The sequence below is a fragment of the Spea bombifrons genome, chromosome 11 (assembly GCF_027358695.1).
Source record: "Spea bombifrons isolate aSpeBom1 chromosome 11, aSpeBom1.2.pri, whole genome shotgun sequence".
NCBI lineage: Eukaryota > Metazoa > Chordata > Amphibia > Anura > Pelobatidae > Spea > Spea bombifrons.
Window position 1 is genome coordinate 4642926 of NC_071097.1, and position 21220 is coordinate 4664145.

General features: G+C 47.6%; 2 protein-coding genes and 4 non-coding genes across 6 annotated transcripts; 1 reads left to right on the forward strand and 5 right to left on the reverse strand.

The window, feature by feature from the left end:
* The first annotated feature begins 1682 nt into the window (after nucleotides 1–1682).
* Nucleotides 1683–10113, forward strand: NCOA4 (nuclear receptor coactivator 4). Its single transcript, XM_053451248.1, has 10 exons — nucleotides 1683–1769; nucleotides 3477–3611; nucleotides 4509–4649; nucleotides 5918–6006; nucleotides 6137–6245; nucleotides 6356–6457; nucleotides 6548–6694; nucleotides 7160–8119; nucleotides 9368–9460; nucleotides 9762–10113. The coding sequence occupies exons 2-10, from the start codon at nucleotides 3483–3485 to the stop codon at nucleotides 9765–9767; spliced, it is 1776 nt and encodes a 591-aa protein (XP_053307223.1). The 5' UTR covers nucleotides 1683–1769; nucleotides 3477–3482; the 3' UTR covers nucleotides 9768–10113.
* Nucleotides 10114–12399: 2286 nt separating this feature from the next.
* Nucleotides 12400–21120, reverse strand: LOC128469422 (mitochondrial import inner membrane translocase subunit Tim23). The gene is made up of 7 exons (XM_053451246.1): nucleotides 20880–21120; nucleotides 19587–19645; nucleotides 18852–18945; nucleotides 17633–17717; nucleotides 16181–16239; nucleotides 15358–15468; nucleotides 12400–12894 (listed from the first exon to the last, which is right to left on the reverse strand). The coding sequence occupies exons 1-7, from the start codon at nucleotides 20986–20988 to the stop codon at nucleotides 12779–12781; spliced, it is 633 nt and encodes a 210-aa protein (XP_053307221.1). The 5' UTR covers nucleotides 20989–21120; the 3' UTR covers nucleotides 12400–12778.
* Nucleotides 15029–15229, reverse strand: LOC128469530 (small nucleolar RNA SNORA74). The gene has a single exon (XR_008345951.1). It is a non-coding gene; the product is annotated as a small nucleolar RNA SNORA74 (small nucleolar RNA).
* On the reverse strand, nucleotides 15947–16148 carry LOC128469529 (small nucleolar RNA SNORA74). Its single transcript, XR_008345950.1, has one exon. It is a non-coding gene; the product is annotated as a small nucleolar RNA SNORA74 (small nucleolar RNA).
* Nucleotides 16715–16919, reverse strand: LOC128469528 (small nucleolar RNA SNORA74). Its single transcript, XR_008345949.1, has one exon. It is a non-coding gene; the product is annotated as a small nucleolar RNA SNORA74 (small nucleolar RNA).
* LOC128469526 (small nucleolar RNA SNORA74) lies at nucleotides 18361–18559 on the reverse strand. The gene has a single exon (XR_008345948.1). It is a non-coding gene; the product is annotated as a small nucleolar RNA SNORA74 (small nucleolar RNA).
* Nucleotides 21121–21220: the final 100 nt, after the last annotated feature.

The following is a 21220-nucleotide window of genomic DNA, read 5'->3' on the forward strand; positions in this document are numbered from 1 at the left end:
TGAAAATAAAAAAAATCTATTTATACTCCTGATGATGAAATACGTTCTGCGCGTGAAAACGAACTTCCTTAACGCGGGGAAACTGACCGAACTGAGCTCTACCAGACACGGAAACATAGAATCCGCTGGCAGATCGGCCCCCATCGGCCCCCATCTGGCCTGCCAGTTTTTCTGACCTAAAGTCTCAGACCTTAATCAGTGTTTGGTCTCTTCTTAGATTCAGGAGCCGTACGCCTGTCTCCTGTGTGTGTTTAACCCCTTCATGACACAGGACGTATTACCCGCCGGTATTATTATTATTGTCTTTTATTTATATAGCTTGGGTATCCAGAGACCCTCCCAAAAAACCTCTGAGAAAAAAAAAACAAATTAAAAAGGAAAAAAAACAGACTGCTCTGATGTCACCATGACATCACAAGGGGTACTGTCTTGTTCCAAGAGAGATCACTCAAAGACCTTAAAGGGATCTACAGTAAAAATGAATAAAAAAAAAAAAACCCCTTAAAAGTGTGTATATATATATATATATATATATATATATATATATATATATATATATATATAAATGGCCCCTTTCCCTACAAATATACCTAAAAATATGTTTTTTGGTCCCCCAATCCAAAGTTCAAGAATACTAATAATAATAAAAAATATAATAATAAAAAAAGAATGTAATAATAAAAAGAATATAATGATAAAATAATAATTATTATTTATTAAAGCTTTATTAAAGCTCCGGTGACTTAGAGGGGTTAAGTTCTCGCACTCTGTTAACCGCTACCACCCCCCAGTAAAAAAAATAAAATAAAAAGATATTGCGTTTCAAGTTATGCCTTGGGAAAGAACTCCTAATTATGTAAATTTCTGGGATTAGCACATTTTAGAATAACAGACATAACGAAATACATAAGGGAAGGCAGCGCTATAATTAGCAATCAGATAATTAATTATGCTGTCAACCAGCAATTAACCCCTCGTCAGCCAGCATCCGTTACAAAGTGTTAAATAGCGTTCGATGTGTTAAGCGTTGTTATTAGTAAAATTATTTATTATTATTAGTAAATTATCGAATATTTTTGTAATATATATTTTTTCCTCTTTCTTGTTTATATACATAGCACGCTGCTTGTATACAAAGAGTTAATCTTTTCAGGGGTATTTAATTATTTATCGGGTATTTTATATTTTTTTATTAACCCTGCTTTAAAAAAAATAGGACTTTGCTTGTATACAAAGAGTTAATCACAAAAAAGGGAACTCATTTTGGGTTATGTAACCATTTAGTGGGCATTTTAGATTTTTTTAATATCCTCTGCCTTTAAAAAAAAAAAATAAAAAAAAAATTGTGTTAAACTTTTTGGGAGTATTTAATCATTTATTTTGTTCTCATTTTTTAATATATATATATTTAATGCTTTTCTTAAATATAGGACGTTTTGGGTTATTTAATCGTTTATTGTTTATTTTATTATTTTGTATATTTATTGCGCTTAGACCTTTGTGCAAACAGGTGATTACTTCCAGACAGCGCAGCGACTCCCTGTCGTCCCTCGCGTTCCCCCCTTTAGGTTCCCCCCCTCAGGTTCCCCCCCTAGCACCTCCCCTGTTTCTCTGCTGCGTACGTGAGCCGGAAGGCTGCTCTGGTGGCCGCTGTCTGTGGGCCCTGGCTCCGCCCACTCCTTGCGTCATCGGCCTGTCTTTAAGCCGCTGCACATCCGGCGCCGGTTTTTTCCAGCTGCAGCGGGATCCGGGGCTTCACGGCGAGCCAGGTACCGGCCGGCGCTGCGTGTTAGGGCTCGGTGTACGGGTTCCGGGATCTGTATCGTGTGCAATATATATGTATATTGGATCTGTTTGTAGCTCGGTAATCGGTGTTCCGGCGCGCTCTGTTTATGCTTCCCCCGGTGCGTCACTCTCCTGCGTGTGTCCGTTGTCGCCGCTGTCAGCGCTGTCGCCTTTGTCATGACATTGGACGTGACGTGTGCTTGAACTCTAATATCCCCCTTATGTCACCCGTAGAGAGCGCCTGCAGAGGCCGTAGCGTTGTCTGTGTGTTTTTTTTAACCGTTTATGGCGCGTGTGACACGTCTGCCGTTTGATTTTGGTTATGTGCAGCGCTGCGGTATGTGTTTGCGATATGTAAATGAATAGCTAACGTGTAATGTGAATAATGCGTGACTTTGTTGCTGTTATACGCGTCCCAGCGGATCCGCAGGCTCAGTAGCTCTATGCCGTGACTCTCTGTATTATGTTGTGGTTCTATGAGAGGGTGGTAACTAATGGAACAGCCTCCCAGCAGAGGTGGTAGAGGCAAATACAGTGAGGGTATTAAACATACATGGGATAGACATACAGCTCCTGAATCTAAGAGGAGATTAATGACTGATTAAGATCTGACTATTTACAGCAGGAGAGAAGGGGGACTAGACGGGGGCCGAATGGGGCCGGCAGGTTGCGTGTAAAAGGCATGTTGTGGGCAGCGTTCCTTTCTCGGGGGCTCCGGTAAACACGCAGGAATTTGTGAGGCAGCGGAGCGTCTGACAGCTGGAATGTCACATAGTCTGCCCCTTCATTGTGTGTTAAAGTACATGGAGCTCGCACTCATTCACACGCACACTCGCACTCATGCCCGCACACTCACACTCATGCCCTCACACTCATTCACACACACACACTCATGCCCTCACACTCATTCACACACACACTCACTCTCATGCCCGCACACGTATGAGAATTCCCAGTGCAGCAAATCTAAATTCACCCCAGATGTTTTCTTTTCATTGATCACTCGAGGGGTTCTTTATTGGCATGTATTGCCCCAGAGTTTTTGCCCCAATCTCGTGCCCCCAGTAGCTTATGGTGGATATCCCTGCTTGAATGCAGGTGACTCCATTCCGCGTGCCCTCCAATTGCCACGAGGGCCGGTATTCGAGACGGTTGGTGAATGACTACATAGAATCTTCGTGTATAAAAGGGTTAATATTCCGGGATCACCGAATGCCCATCCCATGCATGCTTAGATTCCCTCGCTGTATCGGCCTCTACCACTTCTGCTGGGCGGCTCTTCCGCTTATCCACCCCTTCTCAGTAAAGTAAAATGAGTGGAGACTCGGATTGGTGCGCCCTAGGGGCCGGGAGGAAAGTTTCAGAGGATTAACCCCTTGTTTATATATATATATATATATATATATATAATATAATTGTGTATGTAATATACAGATATGTTGGCCCGTTGTACCGTGCTGTGGAATATGTTGGCGCTATATAACTGGATGATATTGCTGAGCTTCTGATAAAGTCGGCGGCCGCCGGGCACCGTCTCCTGCCCCGCCAGCCTCGCCGATAACGAATGCATATAATAGATGAACCTCCTATCCGGGGGCCGGCTTTGGCTGGCAGACTCGGCCCTCCGGAATCCCTGCGCGCGTCGGTCACACAAGTCGATTCACTCTCCTGTCTCTGTTTTTTCTTTACAGAGGGACATGGACTTCCAGGTGGGCTCGTCTGCCGGGGATCCGCTCTCCAAGTGCCTCCGCGCAAGGACCGAGCTGGAGGGGGCCATTTCAGCCGTTCTGAGGGCCGAGCATGAAGTGAAAGACAACGGGAGAGAGGTAGCGCCTAAAGGAACACTCGCCCGTCGGAGTGCCTGCGCTCCGAGCATTAATAGGGCTGCTCGCCCGTCGGAGTGCCTGCGCTCCAAGCATTAATAGGGCTGCTCGCCCGTCGGAGTGCCTGCGCTCCGAGCGTTAATAGGGACACTCGCCCGTCGGAGTGCCTGCGCTCTGAGCGTTAATAGGGCCGCTCGCCGTCAGAGTGCCTGCGCTCCGAGCGTTAATAGGGACACTCGCCCGTCGGAGTGCCTGCGCTCTGAGCGTTAATAGGGCCGCTCGCCGTCAGAGTGCCTGCGCTCCGAGCGTTAAAGGATCTGCGCGCTGATGATTGGGATGAGTGAGCCCCGAGCCCCTGTTTGTTTGTTTTTTGCCGAGCGGCCGGTTTAGTGCGATAGAGCGAGGTTACTTCATCCCGCCTCTGGTGATAAGAGACACTCAGCAAAACTCGCCAAGTCAGCTGGATTGGTATCTCCCAAAATATTGGTATCTCCCGACATATTGGTATCTCCCGTAACCCCCTTTCTTTGTGTTTAGATAAAGTCCTCTGGTTCGAGTCGATGATGTCATTTGGTAACTAGTGATGAAATTAAGCAAATAAGTAGCTGAAGGGGGAGGTGTGGATAGGGTTAAATACACATGAAAGAGTACCCCCCAGCCCCCCCTCCCATAGGGATCGATATACGGCAGCACTGAGGGGCAAATCTGAAGGTTTCGAAGCCAATTGCTCTGTTTGGGAAAAGATCTGGGAGATCTGTGTATGAGGGTCCTATATATCCGTATACAGCTTAGTCGTATGGATGAGGGTCCATGTTGGCAGACCCTATATACCCGTATCCAGCACGTGTTCATCCCGTGGCCTTTGTTGGCTTCTTCTATAGCATCTGTTTCTGCTTTCAGGTAAAGGCTCAGATCCACTCCTGCGTCAGCCGTCACTTGGAGTGCCTGCGCAGCCGCGAGGTCTGGCTCCTGGAGCAAGCGAACCTCATCCAGCAGTTGAAGGAAGAGACCCTCCAGCAGCAGGCCCAGCAGCTCTACTGGGTAAGGCAGCCGGACCCCCCCCACTGCTCGGCACATAGGGGTCCTCACACCCAGTCGTTCTTAGAAATAACCCTTAATCATGTGACATTTTGCTTCCTGCTTTATTTAACGGGGGACACACTTAATTGTCACGTGTCATGAATAATAACCATGTGTAATATGTATGGTGTGTGATATGTATAGTGTGTGATGTGATATGTATAGTGTGTGATGTATGTATAGTGTGTGATATATGTATAGTGTGTGATATATGTGTCTATATGTATAGTGTGTAATATTATGTATAGTGTGTAATAATATATGCGTCTATATGTATAGTGTGTAATATATGTATAGCTGTAATATATGCGTCTATATGTATAGTGTGTAATATTATGTATAGTGTGTAATAATATATGCGTCTATATGTATAGTGTGTAATATATGTATAGCTGGAATATATGCGTCTATATGTATAGCTGGAATATATGTATAGTGTGTAATATATGTATAGCTGGAATATATGTATAGTGTGTAATATATGTATAGCTGGAATATATGCGTCTGTATGTATAGTGTGTAATATATGTATAGTGTGTAATATTATGTATAGTGTGTAATAATATATGCGTCTATATGTATAGTGTGTAATATATGTATAGCTGGAATATATGCGTCTATATGTATAGTGTGTAATATATGTATAGTGTGTAATATTATGTATAGTGTGTAATAATATATGCGTCTATATGTATAGTGTGTAATATATGTATAGCTGGAATATATGCGTCTATATGTATAGCTGGAATATATGTATAGTGTGTAATATATGTATAGTGTGTAATAATATATGCGTCTATATGTATAGTGTGTAATATATGTATAGTGTGTAATATATGTATAGTGTGTAATATATGTATAGTGTGTAATATATGTATAGTGTGTAATAATATATGCGTCTATATGTATAGTGTGTAATATATGTATAGTGTGTAATATATGTATAGTGTGTAATATATGTATAGTGTGTAATAATATATGCGTCTATATGTATAGTGTGTAATATATGTATAGTGTGTAATATATGTATAGTGTGTAATAATATATGCGTCTATATGTATAGTGTGTAATATATGCGTCTATATGTATAGTGTGTAATATATGTATAGTGTGTAATAATATATGCGTCTATATGTATAGTGTGTAATATATGTATAGTGTGTAATAATATATGCGTCTATATGTATAGTGTGTAATATATGTGTCTATATGTTTCCCCCCCCTTCTAGTTGCATGGACAGTTCAACTGCCTCATTCACCAGCTGGAGACCCCCCACAGCAACGATCTGGCCAATCAGATCACAGTTTGCTTGGAAAGGTAATTAGCATTTTTTTCCTCTTCTACTAATGCAGTCAACTTGAACTCTGTCTTCTCTTTGCGCAGTAATATATATTTATATTATTTATATCATTTTATATTATTTTTATTATTATTATTATTATTTTAGATTGGGAAGCCTCGCTCTCAAACCAGAGACGTCCTCGGCCTTGTACTTCGAAGCCGATGCCGCTTTCCTCCGTCAGGCTATTACTTCCTTTGGTTCTGTCAAAACTGAGGTGGGTTAAAAAACAAACAAACCAAAAACTCGACATTTGAGGTTTTCTATAGTCTAACTCATTTTTATATAATTTTTTAATTTTTTCCCATAATTTTTTTAATTTTTTAGAATTCCGAAGAAAAACCAGCCCCATTTAACGGCGCCCCGTGCACTTTCGTGTCCCAAAATCCATGGCTTCTCCAAAATTGTTTTGTTCCGGCCGCTGCGCAGGTACGGTTGCTTCTAATAAAAATAAGTTTTTTTTATTCGGGGGACAAACAGCTTTTTTTTATTGTAATTTTTTTATTATTATTAATACAGAGACCTCTATCGGAAACGTTGTCGGACAGCTCACTCTCTGATTGGCTGATGGAAAAGAAGTCTAACCAATCTCAGAGCTCTGGTGTGTGCGTTCCAAGTTTTTCCCCCCAGGATTGGCTGCCAAAGAGTCGCGCCGACGACACCCAGGTAATTGGCGCTCGGCAAGCGACGGATCCGGTTTATTGGTCATGGAGGGGCAAAAAATACCAAAGCTTCTGAGAATTGCCCCGATGTGTTTTCTTTTCTAGCCGTCGTCAGGGCTTCAGGTTATTACATAGGGGGTATAAAGTGGGGGCGGGGGGGGGGATACGTTACGTATGAGTAGATCCTGCCCCAAAGAGCTTATGGTCCAAGTCCCTTGCAGTAGGTCCATATCTTCTGGATGTTCTGCTCCTCCAGACAGGCAGACAGAATGGGCCCTCGTCTGGAAGTTTAATAAACTAGGTGGACCCCAAAGAAATCTGTTTTACGTTGTAAGCGATCTCGTGAAGAAGGGGGTCCTGTGGAGTGTTGTGTGTTTGGGGGTCCGCAGCGGTTTAACGCAGGTGGGAGGAAATGTTGCGACGTTAATGTGTTTGGTGGTCTGTAAACATCCCAAATCTCCTATTGCAGGACGGCTCCTCTAAACCCCAAGTCTTTAGTATGGAGAAGATCTGGGGTCAGCTGGGGGAGCTGCACAACTGGCTGCTGCAGTCCAAGCAAGCCGAAGATCAGACCGAGGAGGCTTCTGCCCGTCCGCGCCTCAGCTCCCTCTCCGGCTCCTTTGAGAAAGTTTGCGACGAGGACTTTGACCTCCAGGACCAGGAGGACGTGGATATGTCCGAGTGGCTGGTCTCCCCCGTAGAGCGAGAAGATACGATGGACGCGGCCGACAAGTGGAGGCTGGTATTCAAGCCCTTCTTCGACGACTACAGCCTGAGCGACTGGCTGCCGAAAGTGGAGTCTTGCGGCAACTGCTGCGGCGGTCAAACCGCCGCCCTGGAGATCGAGAACCTCGGGAACCTGAAGTGCCTCAACGAGCAGCTGGTCGGCAAGGCGGCTTCCGGTTCCGGTAACGACATGTGGCTGCTGCAGCGGAGCCAGCCGGCGCTGAGGGTGAGGGACGTCTGCAGGGCCAACGAGCCGTGCTCCAGCTTCTCCGAGTGCGTGTGCGACGACAGCTGCGAGAAGGACGCGCTGAAGAAGTGGCTGCTGAAGAGAGAGGGCAAGGACAAGAACGGCGTTCCGCAGCATCCAGAACGCGAGCCGGAGAAAGCGGGGCCCCCCGCCGACGTGTGGCTGCACCCCTGCAGAAGAGCTGCGGAGGACCAGTCCCACCCCAAAAATCTAAGCCAACACGACCCCTGCCTCAAGCAATTGAAAGCCTTGCTCGAAGCCCCCCTGGCCACTTGGGTGGCCAATTCTGGTAAAACCGAAAAGGCGTGCGAGGAGACGGCCGAGAGTAAGTGGAAGCCCCCCGGTTTGAGTCCCCCGCCCCAGAACTCCGGCACCTGGGTGTTGGCCTCCCAGAGCACAGATAAGTCGGACCTGCCTGTGGTGGAAGATAAGTGGTTACTTCGCAAGAAAGCACATGTAAGTGTCCGATAGCGGAGCCGGCGAGCCGCCCGACGGCGACCGCGTGTAACCCCACCCCCTTTTTTTTTTTTTCTTCACGTTTTTATAAATGTATTAATACATTTTATTACTTTTCTTTTTGATGTTTTTGTGACATTTTAGTCCCACGGTGCGTTCCGAGCCCCTTCTGCGGGGTTGGTTGGGGGGGCTTGGTGGCTTTTAAGGCTTGGTGTTCTCGGCTCCGCAGAGAGCCCCCCTTTTTTTTTTTCCTTTCCTTGCTTCTCCAGCAGCTTCCTTCTCGCAGCTTTTGCCCCGAAGAGCCGGAAGAAGTCTCGTCGGCTGTGCAGACTCTCCGCTCTTTATGATGTACTATGGTCCGTTGCGCACGCTCTGTGGAGCGTAGTTGGCGGTATCCATGGAAATGGGGTGTATCTATGGAGATAACGCCTTATTTTCTGTAGCTGACGGAGACCAGGAGCCGTCGGATCAATCTTTTCACTGCTTTTTACAGTGTTTTTTTTTTTTTTTAGCAGTACCAGTTGCCCCCGTGATTATTAACCCCTTAAGGACCAGGCTGTTTGGTTTTTATGTTTTGTACCCTTTGGGACCCTAGGCTGCGGTGCTCGTGTTTAGTGGTCATTTTTCTCCTCGCACGTTATAGGTTTTTTTTCTGCACGTACCATAGATCACTTTCTAAGCTTGTTTAATGAAATGACGTGCCTGGCCCGTCATTGGACATTAAGGGGTAAAAAAGCACAAGGGTGCTAAAGTTTTTTTCTTTATTATTTAAAGGGACACTCCATCCATTAGATGGACTTTAAATGCACATGAGAGCCGAGTGTCCCTTTCACATTTTTGTTTATTTACCCCCTCCAAATGCATTGGGGGGGGATTCATCACAATCAGCCCCTAAGCATTTGTCGTCTTTACCTGCTGCTCCACTTCCTTGGTTTGCGCCTCCTATTTATTCCTCCCCTTACAGGTCAAGAATGCATATGTAACGTACTCTTACCATGCTATACTGCCTCGCCTGTGAAGAACGCACCTTAAACAACTACTTCTTAAGTCTTTTGGACGAAGGGGTCTCATAGCGGCGGTGATGACCTCGACGTTGATGCAAATTAGGATCAAGCAGCTTTTTTTTTTTTTTTGCAAAATATACACAAAAATTCTCTTGTTTTTGCATTATTTTGCGAATTTTCCTGGAGTATTACTGCTGCCTGCTCGTCGCGCATGATCAGATTATCCTTTCTCTTTCCTTTTCAGGACTATTATGGTCTAAACAGCGTCTGTGACCTGTTCACCTGCATGAAGTTAGCCGCCGACAAAGACAAGTGGTTGTACCGCAGTCCCCTGCAGGTAACCGTCCCTTTAACCCCTTAAGGACAATAGGCGGTCCCTTATCCCATTGAAAACAATGCATTTTGTCATTAAGCGGTTAAATTCCTGCCTTAAAGTAAGCGAGGTTGTTTTGCCCTTGTTTGTGGGGCGGGGGGGGGGCTTCTACAGAATCCCTCCATGCATTTGCCAAGTGCCCCTAGGCTCTCATACATTTAGTGTCCCTTTTAAATTATATTCACACTGTATAAATGATTTTTTTTTTTTTACCTTCTCTTTCCGTTTTTTGCCATTAACCCCCGAACGATCTCTCTTTTTCTAGATGTGACGCACCTTATGAATCCTTGAACCCACTGTCGACCTTCTCGCCGAGGACGCGCATCCTTAAAATCTTCCTGCGCTCTCCTGCCGCAAATATTTTACTAATCATTTATACGCATTAATATATCGCCCTTATTATTAAAAAAATAATAATAATAATAAAAAAAAAGCAAAAGTGGGGGACAAAACGCAAACCGTCATAATTTCTCTTTCCATGGTCTGGTACACTCGAGTTGTAGCCAACCTTGCTGCTAGGGTATCGGTTTTTATTTTAATTATTTTTCCTCCACAATTCTGCAAAAACATCAGCGGTGATGACATCAGAGGGTAATTGAGATTATCCTCATTTTGTGTTTTTTTTATTTTATTTTAATTTTTAAGTTTAAAGCGCACAACATCCACGTATGACCCGATAAGTAGTGTTCAGCCAAATCAAGCCACCGTGCGAGTACACTCCAGCCTGATTACACACCGCGCAGATAGCAGCAAAGCAGACGAATAGCGCATTTATTTTATTTTTTAACTTTTTTTTCTGCATCCTTTGGCCGGTAGGAAGCGGTTGGGTTCAACAATAGCAAACTTTTTTTTTATTATTATTATTTTTCTTCAAGTTTAATGTTCAAATTGTTGAGTTATCATAGAACTTAAATCTTAACCACAAATCCAGCCTTGACAGCCAACAAGCAACCAAGAATAATCGTCGTTTTATGAGGTTATGACTGGTTGAACAAGGTTTTTTTTGTTTTTAATTATTTTGCTTTGTTTTTATTTTTTTGTGAAGTTTTTTTTCAGGCTTAAAGCTAATTAAAATGCAGAAAGGAAAAAAGTCTGCATTCTAAGGCAAAATTAAAAAACACTTTAAGATAACGTGACTCGAGTGCCGGGGGTAGATTCCGTCACAATAAACACGCGTTACCGTGGTATTTGTAGGAGAGATCTCACAGAAAAAGGCAATTTTTTCTATTTTAATCAAACTTTTGAAATATTTTACGTGCTGTTTGGATTCTGGGAACGTCCGGGGGGGGGGGATGTTTTATTTCTCATTTGCGTGTTTTTAGGGTTTCTTTTTGTGTCTCTTGGACCCGTCGCGTTCCCTGCAGCGAAGAATAATGTTCTCCGTGTAGAAGTGCCGCTGTCGAATCTCTTTTAATTGGCGCCTGTGTGCTTTTTCTAACCGCGTCCGCCCCCCCCCCGATTCCGAGCGACTCATGTAGTTAAGAAATGTTACCGCATAATGTTCAGATTCTGTTTCTCATTAAAGAAATTCAGCAATTATTTTGACTTTTACATTTTTTTTTTTTTTATTAATAACCAGCGTGTGATTGGTGGCTTGAAAGTCTCGAATGAATGAATGAATGAACGAATGAATGGGTTTCCATATCGGCGTTAAAGGCCAATTCAGTACCCAAAAGTGTGTGTGTGTGTGTGTGTGTCGGGGGGAAATATATATAATTAATACAATTTTATTTTGTTTTTAAATGCGAGTTGGGGGGGGTCTATTTTTTTAAATACATGTTGGGGTCTCTGCAACGCGTTTGTCTGCGTGAGAGTCAGTGCAGGTGTTCTTAAGTTATCGGTGTTCCGTCTCCTATTTCCTCCCCCAGCTGCCTCTACTGGAAACAGGAAGCATTCCTAGGTATGCCTCTCGCACGCGCTCAGTATCCGTCCCAATGAAATCCATACAAAACGCGCTCCATAGGTACATTTGACATGAAAACATTTTTTCTTTTTTGTAGCGTCTGTTTTGTGCAGGTTAAGTGTGTTTTTCAGAGATCAAGCATTCGTGGAATTCTCTGACTGGTAATAATTACCGCTCGGCAGCAGATTTAGTTACTTGTATGAGTTTCTCGCTTTGTTATCTGAGCCCCAATCTACTAGACACCCCTCCCGACTCCTTAGCAGCATGCTTGTGGTAAACAATAGAATGGCTTGGTCTTAATCACACAGAAGGACTCCATTGAAAGTCTATAGGAATGCTAATGAAGTCAGTTCCTCCATACAGCATCAGCTCGGTGTGGGGTTCGAGCCGGGAAAGTCACCCCCCGAAACATTACGTGACTGACAACAATGGCCGCCTTGGGATTTGCAGATAAAGGGAGTTTATTGGGAGAAAATGAGGTCTCTGACATTACTGTATACAGCGCTGGGGTGGGCTGCCATGTGACATGTCGGGTGGTCCTGTTCCCAAATTGGGAGCTGTAGTCTTGGAGAACACGTTACAAGTACCCTACTCAGCTCCCTGATTAAGCACCAAGCTGCCGAACACCTAACGTACCGGCTTGGGTTGGTTTCCAATGTAGGGACTGCCAGAAGCGCTGCTGAGAGAGTTGCCGCTATATAAATAGATATGGGGGGGTTTAGAAAAAAAATCCATATTCTGCGTTGGAGCCGACGGAGTCCCGCAGGATATATTTTAGGGGTTTTGTCGCATTTGATGATCCGCAGGGAGTGGAAAAACTTGAAGCTCCGTGAATTTGTCTTGAAAATAAGCTTTTGCCGCCCAAAGTGAATCCACACGACGGCTAAAAGTCAGCACCATGCTTTATTACAGCCACCCAGATCGCTCTGGTGTGAAGAACATGTATAATATATAATATATAGAGCCATGTGCTCTGACCGACCAGTCCTGTAAAGCATGGTTTTTACAACATACAGCTTTTATTCGCCGGAGAGGGGGGAGGAAAAAACAAAAATCACTATTTTCGATGAAGTGGCTTGATTTAACAAAAAAAAAAGTGCAGAAATATCATTACAATACACAAAATTCTTAAATATATATCTGGTTGGAATTAGATTTACTTAAATATATGGGGGTTTTTGGCCTCTCTTATTGAAACAGACCACGCCGCCGCGCATGTTGGCGATACCCGCCGCGCATGTTAAACTTCTTGCCCCGGAGAGCCAGCGCTTTCTGTCCGTCCACGAAACGATCCCCAAAGTAGGAAAAGAAAAAAAGACGACAAAGGTCCGAGAGGGCCGACTGAAACGACAGTTCATACCACGGAGTCCAAAACGTTCTTAGAGGGAGATCTGCGCCGAGGAACCCTTGATGTGCTCCCAGTTGTTGTAAAGAGCATAGATGCCGGTGAGCGCGAGACCGGCGAGTCCACCCCGGGTGACGCCGCGCAATCCAGCTGTAAAAAGAAAGAAGTTAAGTACTTAAGTAGAAGCTGCAGCACAGAGCGTCGGCTTACGAGATATACCGATATATATATATATATATATATATATATATATATATAATACACATTTATATTACAGGGTATGTGATAAGCTGGAGCGTCCCTTTATGTTGCTTTAACCAATTAAAACACAGTTTTTGGTTGTTTTTTTTAACCCTGTTGCTAGGCAGAAAAAAAAGTCTAGCTGTATTTAGTTTTGCCCCATCCCCCCCTTAAGGCACCTCCCTGCCTGTCCCGCTGCGATAGACTCGCATTCCTCCGAGTCACGAGATCCAATCTGCCCCGGCCGCGGCTCACATGGGGTTCATTTCCTTATCTGCCTCCGGAGAGCTGCAGACCAGGGCAGAGTCGCTGCTGACTCGACGTTTCCAGGGAGACGGCGGATACTCCGAACCGGCTTAACTGGAGCCCAGCCCGTCAGGGCCGGAGAGTTTATTTCCCCTCCCTGGCCTTGACCTCCGCAGAGTTTCTTGAAGTATTCACGGGCTCAGGCTGCCGAGCGCATCGCCGACTGCCTGCCTAGAAGGAATATCCTTAAGGGAGATGCAGATACCCTTAGCAGGCAGCGCCAGGCAGGCAGGCAGGCAGCGCCAGGCAGTCAGACAGACAGCGCCAGGCAGGCAGGCAGTCAGACAGCGCCAGGCAGGCAGGCAGTCAGACAGACAGCGCCAGGCAGGCAGGCAGTCAGACAGCGCCAGGCAGGCAGGCAGTCAGACAGCGCCAGGCAGGCAGGCAGTCAGACAGCGCCAGGCAGGCAGGCAGTCAGACAGCGCCAGGCAGGCAGGCAGTCAGACAGCGCCAGGCAGGCAGGCAGTCAGACAGCGCCAGGCAGGCAGTCAGACAGCGCCAGGCAAGCAGTCAGACAGCGCCAGGCAAGCAGTCAGACAGCGCCAGGCAAGCAGGCAGGCAGTCAGACAGACAGCGCCAGGCAAGCAGGCAGGCAGTCAGACAGCGCCAGGCAGGCAGTCAGACAGCGCCAGGCAGGCAGGCAGGCAGTCAGTCAGACAGCGCCAGGCAGGCTGTCAGACAGCGTACGGGCTTTGTCATTAAGGGGTTAACTACGCTCACTGTATTACCCTCTACCACCTCTGCTGGGAGGCTGTTCCACTCATCTACCCTCTCATATGTGCTTGTTGCATAGAATCACATTTGATACACTAACATAACAGCGCTACGGAACCTCCTGATCTGTGATAAAACGTAACGATAACTTAATGACATTAAAAACATTGCCCGTTGATATTTATACCTGGCGCCGACATTCTCCCCCGAGCCGGGGCAGGACTGCAGTTATCTGCCCTTGCGCACACTTTCTGCCCCAGTAGTCTTATCTTTGGCTGAGACAGCAGGTATAAAGCTGTAAAAACGTCAGGCGGCCCCTGGTCGGCTGAGGGAGGACTTTAAAATCCCCCGTTCTTTGTTTTAACAGTCAGGAGGGGGCGTTTATTTCCTCGTTAACACGCGGGGTTATCGTAAAGTAACCGGGCAGGCGATTTTCCATCGCCTCTTTAAATGCCAGAGAGGGAAAGAATAAAGTTAGAGTGTCAGCTCTGTGGGTTGGGTGGAAGGGTTCATTGTTATGACCGTGACACTGGCGCTAGTGGCTCGTATATAATATATATATATAAGGTTTATAGACGTTTAAATCCGTAACGAGGTATTCTGAGAGCAGCGTACGTGTCTTACTGCACCCGCAAGCAGCAGAGATCTGCCCCATGCCCCACTCCCAGCTCATGGAAATTACCCCTCTAGGCCAGAGGAGCCACCCACACAAACACTTACACATTCATTCTCATTCTAACATATACACATTCATTCATTCTCATTCTAACATATACACATTCATACATTCTCATTCTAACATATACACATTCATACATTCTCATTCTCTTACCCATGCATTGCCCCCCCCTCCCCCATATCAAAAGCTGCCTATTGAATGATTTCTTATTACTGGCATGGAAACAGCCGCAAATGCCCAGGGAGGGCATACACCCCTGGGCATTTGCCTGGACTACACAGACTACACAGAGATTCAGATAATCAGCAGCCAGGACTGGGACCGCGTCTAGGATCCGGGATTTATTTTGTAGACTTCCACTGCTACTGGTCAAACAGTCAATGCTTGGCACGATTTGGCGGAAGTCCGGCACTACCTGGCACCAGCGCCACGTGCCACCAAAACGATAGCAGCGGCGTCTAGTGCGTGGCGGCAGCGCTTTAATCTGCCAGCAGTGTAACACAGTCACAGGCATGGACAAGCGCCGGACAGCTGACTACCGCTGGAGTGGCAATGTCTGTTCTCCTACACGTCTACTGGCGTTGGCTCGCTCACTGTATAGGTGAGTGGTCACCCCCTACAGAGCGGCGGCCCGTCGCGTTTCCGAGGACGGTATGAAGACTTTTCGCACATACCTGTAGACTTGTAGAGCATCCCCGTCATCGTGCCGGCAGCTACGGTGTTGAGGTCATCTTCCGCCCCTCGCGTCTTCTCTATGATCACGCCGAAGGCGCTGTACAGCAATGCTGGGCACGGAAAGATAAAGCAACGGTTAGCGCGGAACCCCAATAAACCCCAAAATGCCCCAAATACAGCGGGCACGATTGGCCAGCTTTTTGTATGGGCGTCTGAAGCACATTATGCTTTTTTTTTTTAATCAGGTTCTACCATGAAGTCATTATGATTGTAGCGAATAAATAAAAGGGCCGATTGTTCCCCGCTGAGGGCCGTGGACCTGGTTTGTGGACAGAACGTTCTGTTACAGGTTGTTGCGATTAAAGCAAACACAGCTGGGAAAGCAGAGGCGCTGAAAGAAGCCTCGACCCCCACACCCCAGCTCCACGCTCCTTTCACAACGGCACAGATTAAACTTTCTTATCAGAGAGGCCATCATCCGCCGGGCCGGCGCGAGGTTAACGAGGATGGTGAACCACAAAACCCCATCCTAGACGACACTCTCGTCACATGCAGACCAGTCCCTACACGAGGGCCGGCGTCATTAAATCTGTACGCTTCCAGACTAGCGCCAACAGCCAAGATCGGGGTGCGGCGCACTCTCGAGGAAGCGCGACAATGCCGGGGTCCGGCACCACGCGCCCCCAGAACAGGGGCAGCGTGGGCCGGCATTGGACGGCAGCGTCTTCATCTCCCAGCCCCGTAATACCACCGCCGGCACCTGCAAGCACAGCGGCTGACTACCACTGGGAGCTACAGACAAAACGAGGGGCGTTAACTTACCCACGGACCCCAGGGTGTTGGCCCACAATGCACCTTGCCTCGTCACCATGTTCAAGATCCTAGAGGGAGACACAAGGTCGTGGGTAAAGTTACACAGAGTATTGCGCAACGCAACCGGCCTTCAAAACCGGACATGCAGCTACATCGTCGCAAGGAAGGGAGGGGGGGGGCGACATCCCTCCATGGAGTGCGGCCCCCAGAACGCTCCTCTGGGTAATTAGACCGGTCTGAACAATTAGCCTCCGCCTATTTAGGAATTAAACCCCCCCCGGTACAGAAGGGGGTCTCCTACAAATGCACGTATTTGCCCCCCGTCCCCCACCACCCCATTTTCTGCGCAGGAGATGCATTTAGCAGATCTTACCCATAGCAAACACTGTCAGGGCATGGGGAGGAGGGAAGCTGCACCACTAGCTGCAGCTTCTACCTTGGTAAGAGTTTTTTTTGTTTCTTTTCTTATTATACTATGGTTCTGTGCCCGAGACATTAAACTGCCCCAGCACGTTATCGGTTTATCCTTAGCCCGTGGGAATAAATGTCCGCTTCCAGACTAGCGCTGCACAGCCGAGGATAGCGTCCAGCGCACTCTCGAGGAAGCCCGACGTTGCCTCATACCGGCGCCGCGTCCGCCAGAACGGGGGCCGCGACGCCGCGCATGCGACGGCAGCATCTCAATCTCCCAGCAGCGTAACACGGTCGCGGGCACGGGAAGAGCACCGGACAGCTGACTACCGCTGGAGAAGCCGGGCCAATCACGCAGCACGGGAAGAGCACCGGACAGCTGACTACCGCTGGAGAAGCCGGGCCAATCACACAGCACGGGAAGAGCACCGGACAGCTGACTACCGCTGGAGGAGCCGGGCCAATCACGCAGCGACAAATTGCTCGCAAAACACACAATTCTCAGTCTAAAACACGAGAATTTCCCCAATAATGTGAAATATCAGACGTTACTAAACCCAAAGAGCGAGAGCCGTCCGCAGGGCCGGCCAACAGACTGACGGGGAAACGGGGACCATGCGGTCACCAAACAAAGCCGGCTACTGCCATCTGCTGGCGGCTCCGTGCACTGCGGCCTCAAAACATCCATTTCATGAAGATCAATGGGGGGGGGACACAACCAACCAACAAAAAGAAACAAACAAAACAAAACAAGCGCACATTTCTACACACTTTCACTTGTTTAGAATCGGCCAACAATAGAAACGACGCAGTTGGTTTATGGTCGTTTTATTCTGCCTCGAAGGTGCAGTTCCACTTCCAGCCGCACGCTATCCGAACTCCTTACGCAAGATAAACGCGACCCGGATTATAAGAGAACCCCCCCAAAAGCTTGGATCATATTGACAAATAAAGGTCATGCGTACAAAACGTTGCACACCGACGCGCAGCGCGGCTTTAGGGACACCTCGGACGCTGGATTTGGTTAAAAAGTCACATTTTTAGACTCACTGGACATTTTTGGGTTTGGACCAAGCCATGTTCTGCGTCTCTTTCAGTCCGAGCCGGAGACCGTTCAACGTGCCAAACGCGGCTCCTGGAAACGAAACAAAGACACTTACTGTGACGCACCGCATACTGCAGCTTCTGCCCAATTCCTGCTTCCAGAATATATAAATAAATATATAATCATACATCGTAACCGCTGCTGGAGAATGACGCTTCAAAATGAAGTCCCTCCGGCTTTTGAAAAGCCTGTTGTGGTTTTACTTTCTGTCCCCGAAACCTGGACAATTATTCCTCCCCATTAACCTGTGCCCCCCCACCCCACGTTACTGGCCCTCCTTGGTAGTGGCTACACCTGCAGAGCATTGCTCCTGTAACGGTTAACTGCTACAATTTAACAAATAAAACTATGGACGGTATCATAATAGACCAGGGGCGTCCAACCTACGGCCCTCCAGCTGCGGCAGGACTACATCTCCCATCCTCCTCGGCCAGCCCCTTAGCTGAGAGAGCATTATGGGAGATGCGGCCCTCCAGCTGCTGCAGGACTACATCTCCCATCCTCCTCGGCCAGCCCCTTAGCTGAGAGAGCATTATGGGAGATGCAGTGCTGCAGCAGCTGGAGGACTACATCTCCCATCCTCCTCGGCCAGCCCCTTAGCTGAGAGAGCATTATGGGAGATGCAGTGCTGCAGCAGCTGGAGGGCCGCAGGTTGGACGCCCCTGTTGTAGGAGATGTCTGCTTCCAGACTAGCGCCGAGTAGGAGGAGACCGCCGAGCGCACTCTCAGAAGCAGGACGCTGCCTTGTACCGACGGCACTTCACCAAAACGGCGACCGCGCCATTCGGCACGTCACGGCAGCGCCTTTATCTGCCAGCAGTGTAACACGGTCACGGGCACGGACACGCACCGGACAGCTGACTACCGCTGGAAACATTATATATACATTTATCACAGAAGGGCAGATCAGACGCTTTCAGTCCTGTCTCCCCCGCTGTATCAGCGGCTACCACCTCTGCCCGGAGGCCGTTCCATTGGAAAAGCAGTAAATATTTTACATCGGTTCTGGCGGGAGGTAAGGAGGAGTGCTCATGGGAAACGTCCTTTTAGATATGCTCCGTGAGCCGGCCTTATTACTCATACATGTTACGGGCTTGTATTAGAGAAGAAGCCGAGCCCTGGTCTTCAGCGATGCCGGCGTTTCCGTCGCCCGGGGCTACAAACCTGAAATGCAGCAGCCGCCGATCGTGAAGAACGCCAGCTCAAACCTCCCCCGAGTCTTGTTGGCGCCCGTCGGCAGGATGAACTCGTCCGTGTCCTAAAAACACAGGAAAAAAATGAGGGAATCGATAAAAAATAAGATAACACCCCGAAAACAAAGCCAGGTTTATTTTAATCATTAACCCCTTCCTTACAAAGGCTTTTTAAGCGTCAGAATTGCCATTTTTTGCCATACACGGGTCTAATTAAGATTGCAGTTTTGCGTAAGAGGCTTGGGGGTAGCGATGGGGGAAGGGGATAAGCTTTTTTATTTTCAAAGAGGGCAGAAATGAAATCCCAATCTAAAACTAGGGGGTCAGAGGCTTCGATGTAACATAAGGAAGTTTTCCTTTACTTAATAAAGGGTTGTAGATACATGGACCGGCCTCCCAAGCAGAGGTTTTGAATACAGCGCATGAATTTAACCCTTTGCGGCCCTACGTCGGAATATATCCGATGGAATATTTTACAGCTTGTGGGCTAATGTTGGACCACTAGATGTCGCTATTATACCGTCCATGGCGCAATTCAAGTATTCTGGCGCCCCCTGGTGGTGAAGAACACAAAGGCCACCTGCTTTTCACACAGTAGTAAGTTGAGGGCACGCTTGATTTCTGTCAGGGGTCCCCAGGAGCCACTCAGCGAGCACATTAATTAAGTGATTGACACAAACTAAACGGACGGCCGTCGTTCGCTTACCTGCACCAGATACCGGGGATCCACGTTCAGATACGGGGAAAGGGGACTCATTCCGGTAACTGCAAAGGAAACGGAATACGGGTTTTAGCTTTGTTTTCATCTGGGGGGTGTCAAGCCCTCGACATGCTTGAATCCCGCCTAGCCTGCCCCACCGTGCGCCTACCCGGAATCTGCATTCCAAAAATCTTAACGTCCCTTCTCTTAGTTTCATCGCCTTAACCTAGCCATTGTACAGCGCTGCGGAATATGACAGCGCTATATAAAACATTAATAAAAACGCCAGCTCTCTTTTTGAGACTTGTGGCCCCGTTTCATGTAACGGGCCCCCTTTCTCCCCAATTCTCTCCCATGCATAGCATCTTTAGCTGCGATCCTACGAGCCCCAGATTTGGGCTTTATGTATAGCCCCCCCACAGGGTTCAAAGGGGTCAGATGTATTTCTGCACCTACCGCCTCTGACTGGAAGCCGCATACTTTCCTCGTAATACGTATTGGGGGCCATTCACTAAAGGGAGTTGTTTCAGCTCCCGTAGATTTACTAAGGGCCATCCCGATAAGCATTTGCTGCAAGACCACCTTTGGCTGGCCCTGCATAATGCATAGTTAAATCAGCATGTCTACTCATCCATTATACAGGGCCAGCCTTCATAACGTAATTATTCTGGATAATATATGAAATTATTATTTTACTTTCCTTGAGTACTGTATTTGTCACTAGCCCCCCCCCCCACAGGCCGAACTTTTAGGACATTAGCCTAAACAGCTAGGGCTTCATAAAACCTATCATTTTTTTTTTCACTGCGCATGCGTGTTGAAGAATTGAATCTGATCACTGCAGTAACAGCCACGGTGGCCCTCATGGGTGGCCCTCTCCCTCAGCTTAAAATCTGCCACCTTTGCAGGTTGGGAGCAAGGAGATCTGCCCCCCCCCCCCTGGCAGGGAAGGAGGGGGCCACATATTGTTTTGGGGAGTGTGGCCCTTAATAGACACGTGCGTTAACGGACTATATATTCAGCGCTTCGAGAAAAATAAAGGCATCGGGGATAAAATAGGGACAGAAGAGTTGGCGACTAAACTGGGACTGACCCGCCTAAACGCGGATAGATAGGACGTATGGCATCCCGTGTTTGCCCGGGAACATAGGTAACAGGGACCTATCGTTACTCAAACGCTTTTCTAGGCATCATTAACGAGCCTATTAATCTCCTATACGAGCTTCTATATGTCTCCTGACCCTGCACGGATCCGTCTCCTGGCCTCCCCACGTTAATGCCCCTCAGCTTAATACTCACGCGGGACCCCGGCGAGGTCTGAGTGCGAATAACCGGAGCCTCCTCCACCAAACAGGCTGCCAAGCCCTCCTCTGCCCCCGGCTGCCCCGGGGTAGTTGTCGGAGTCCATTTTCCCCCGGGCCCGAGCACCTATCTGCTCTCGTACAGCACACTCGACCTCGTGCCTACGAATCCCCTCTCTGACCTCTCGCGGGTACGCCGTAAAAGAAGGTACTTCCGCTCCTGCTCCCCACTTCCGCTTCGCGCTGGCTCAGCTTACTTTCCGACAGCCGGAAACCTAGCGCACGCGCACGGTGTCCTGTCAACAGGAGCGACGTGCTCCAAGCTCGTGAGCCCAGGGT

What these genes read in the sequence shown, in the direction of transcription:
- NCOA4 (XM_053451248.1), top strand. Translation starts at nt 3,483, where the DNA reads ATGGACTTCCAGGTGGGCTCGTCTGCCGGGGATCCGCTCTCCAAGTGC. An exon ending in TGAAAGACAACGGGAGAGAG is followed by an intron (nt 3,612 to 4,508) that starts GTAGCGCCTAAA and finishes TTCTGCTTTCAG; the next exon opens with GTAAAGGCTCAGATCCACTC. An exon ending in TTGGTTCTGTCAAAACTGAG is followed by an intron (nt 6,246 to 6,355) that starts GTGGGTTAAAAA and finishes TTAATTTTTTAG; the next exon opens with AATTCCGAAGAAAAACCAGC.
- LOC128469422 (XM_053451246.1), bottom strand. Translation starts at nt 20,988, where the DNA reads ATGGACTCCGACAACTACCCCGGGGCAGCCGGGGGCAGAGGAGGGCTT. An exon ending in AGACCTCGCCGGGGTCCCGC is followed by an intron (nt 19,646 to 20,879) that starts GTGAGTATTAAG and finishes TTTCCTTTGCAG; the next exon opens with TTACCGGAATGAGTCCCCTT. An exon ending in TCCAAACCCAAAAATGTCCA is followed by an intron (nt 16,240 to 17,632) that starts GTGAGTCTAAAA and finishes GTCTCCCTCTAG; the next exon opens with GATCTTGAACATGGTGACGA.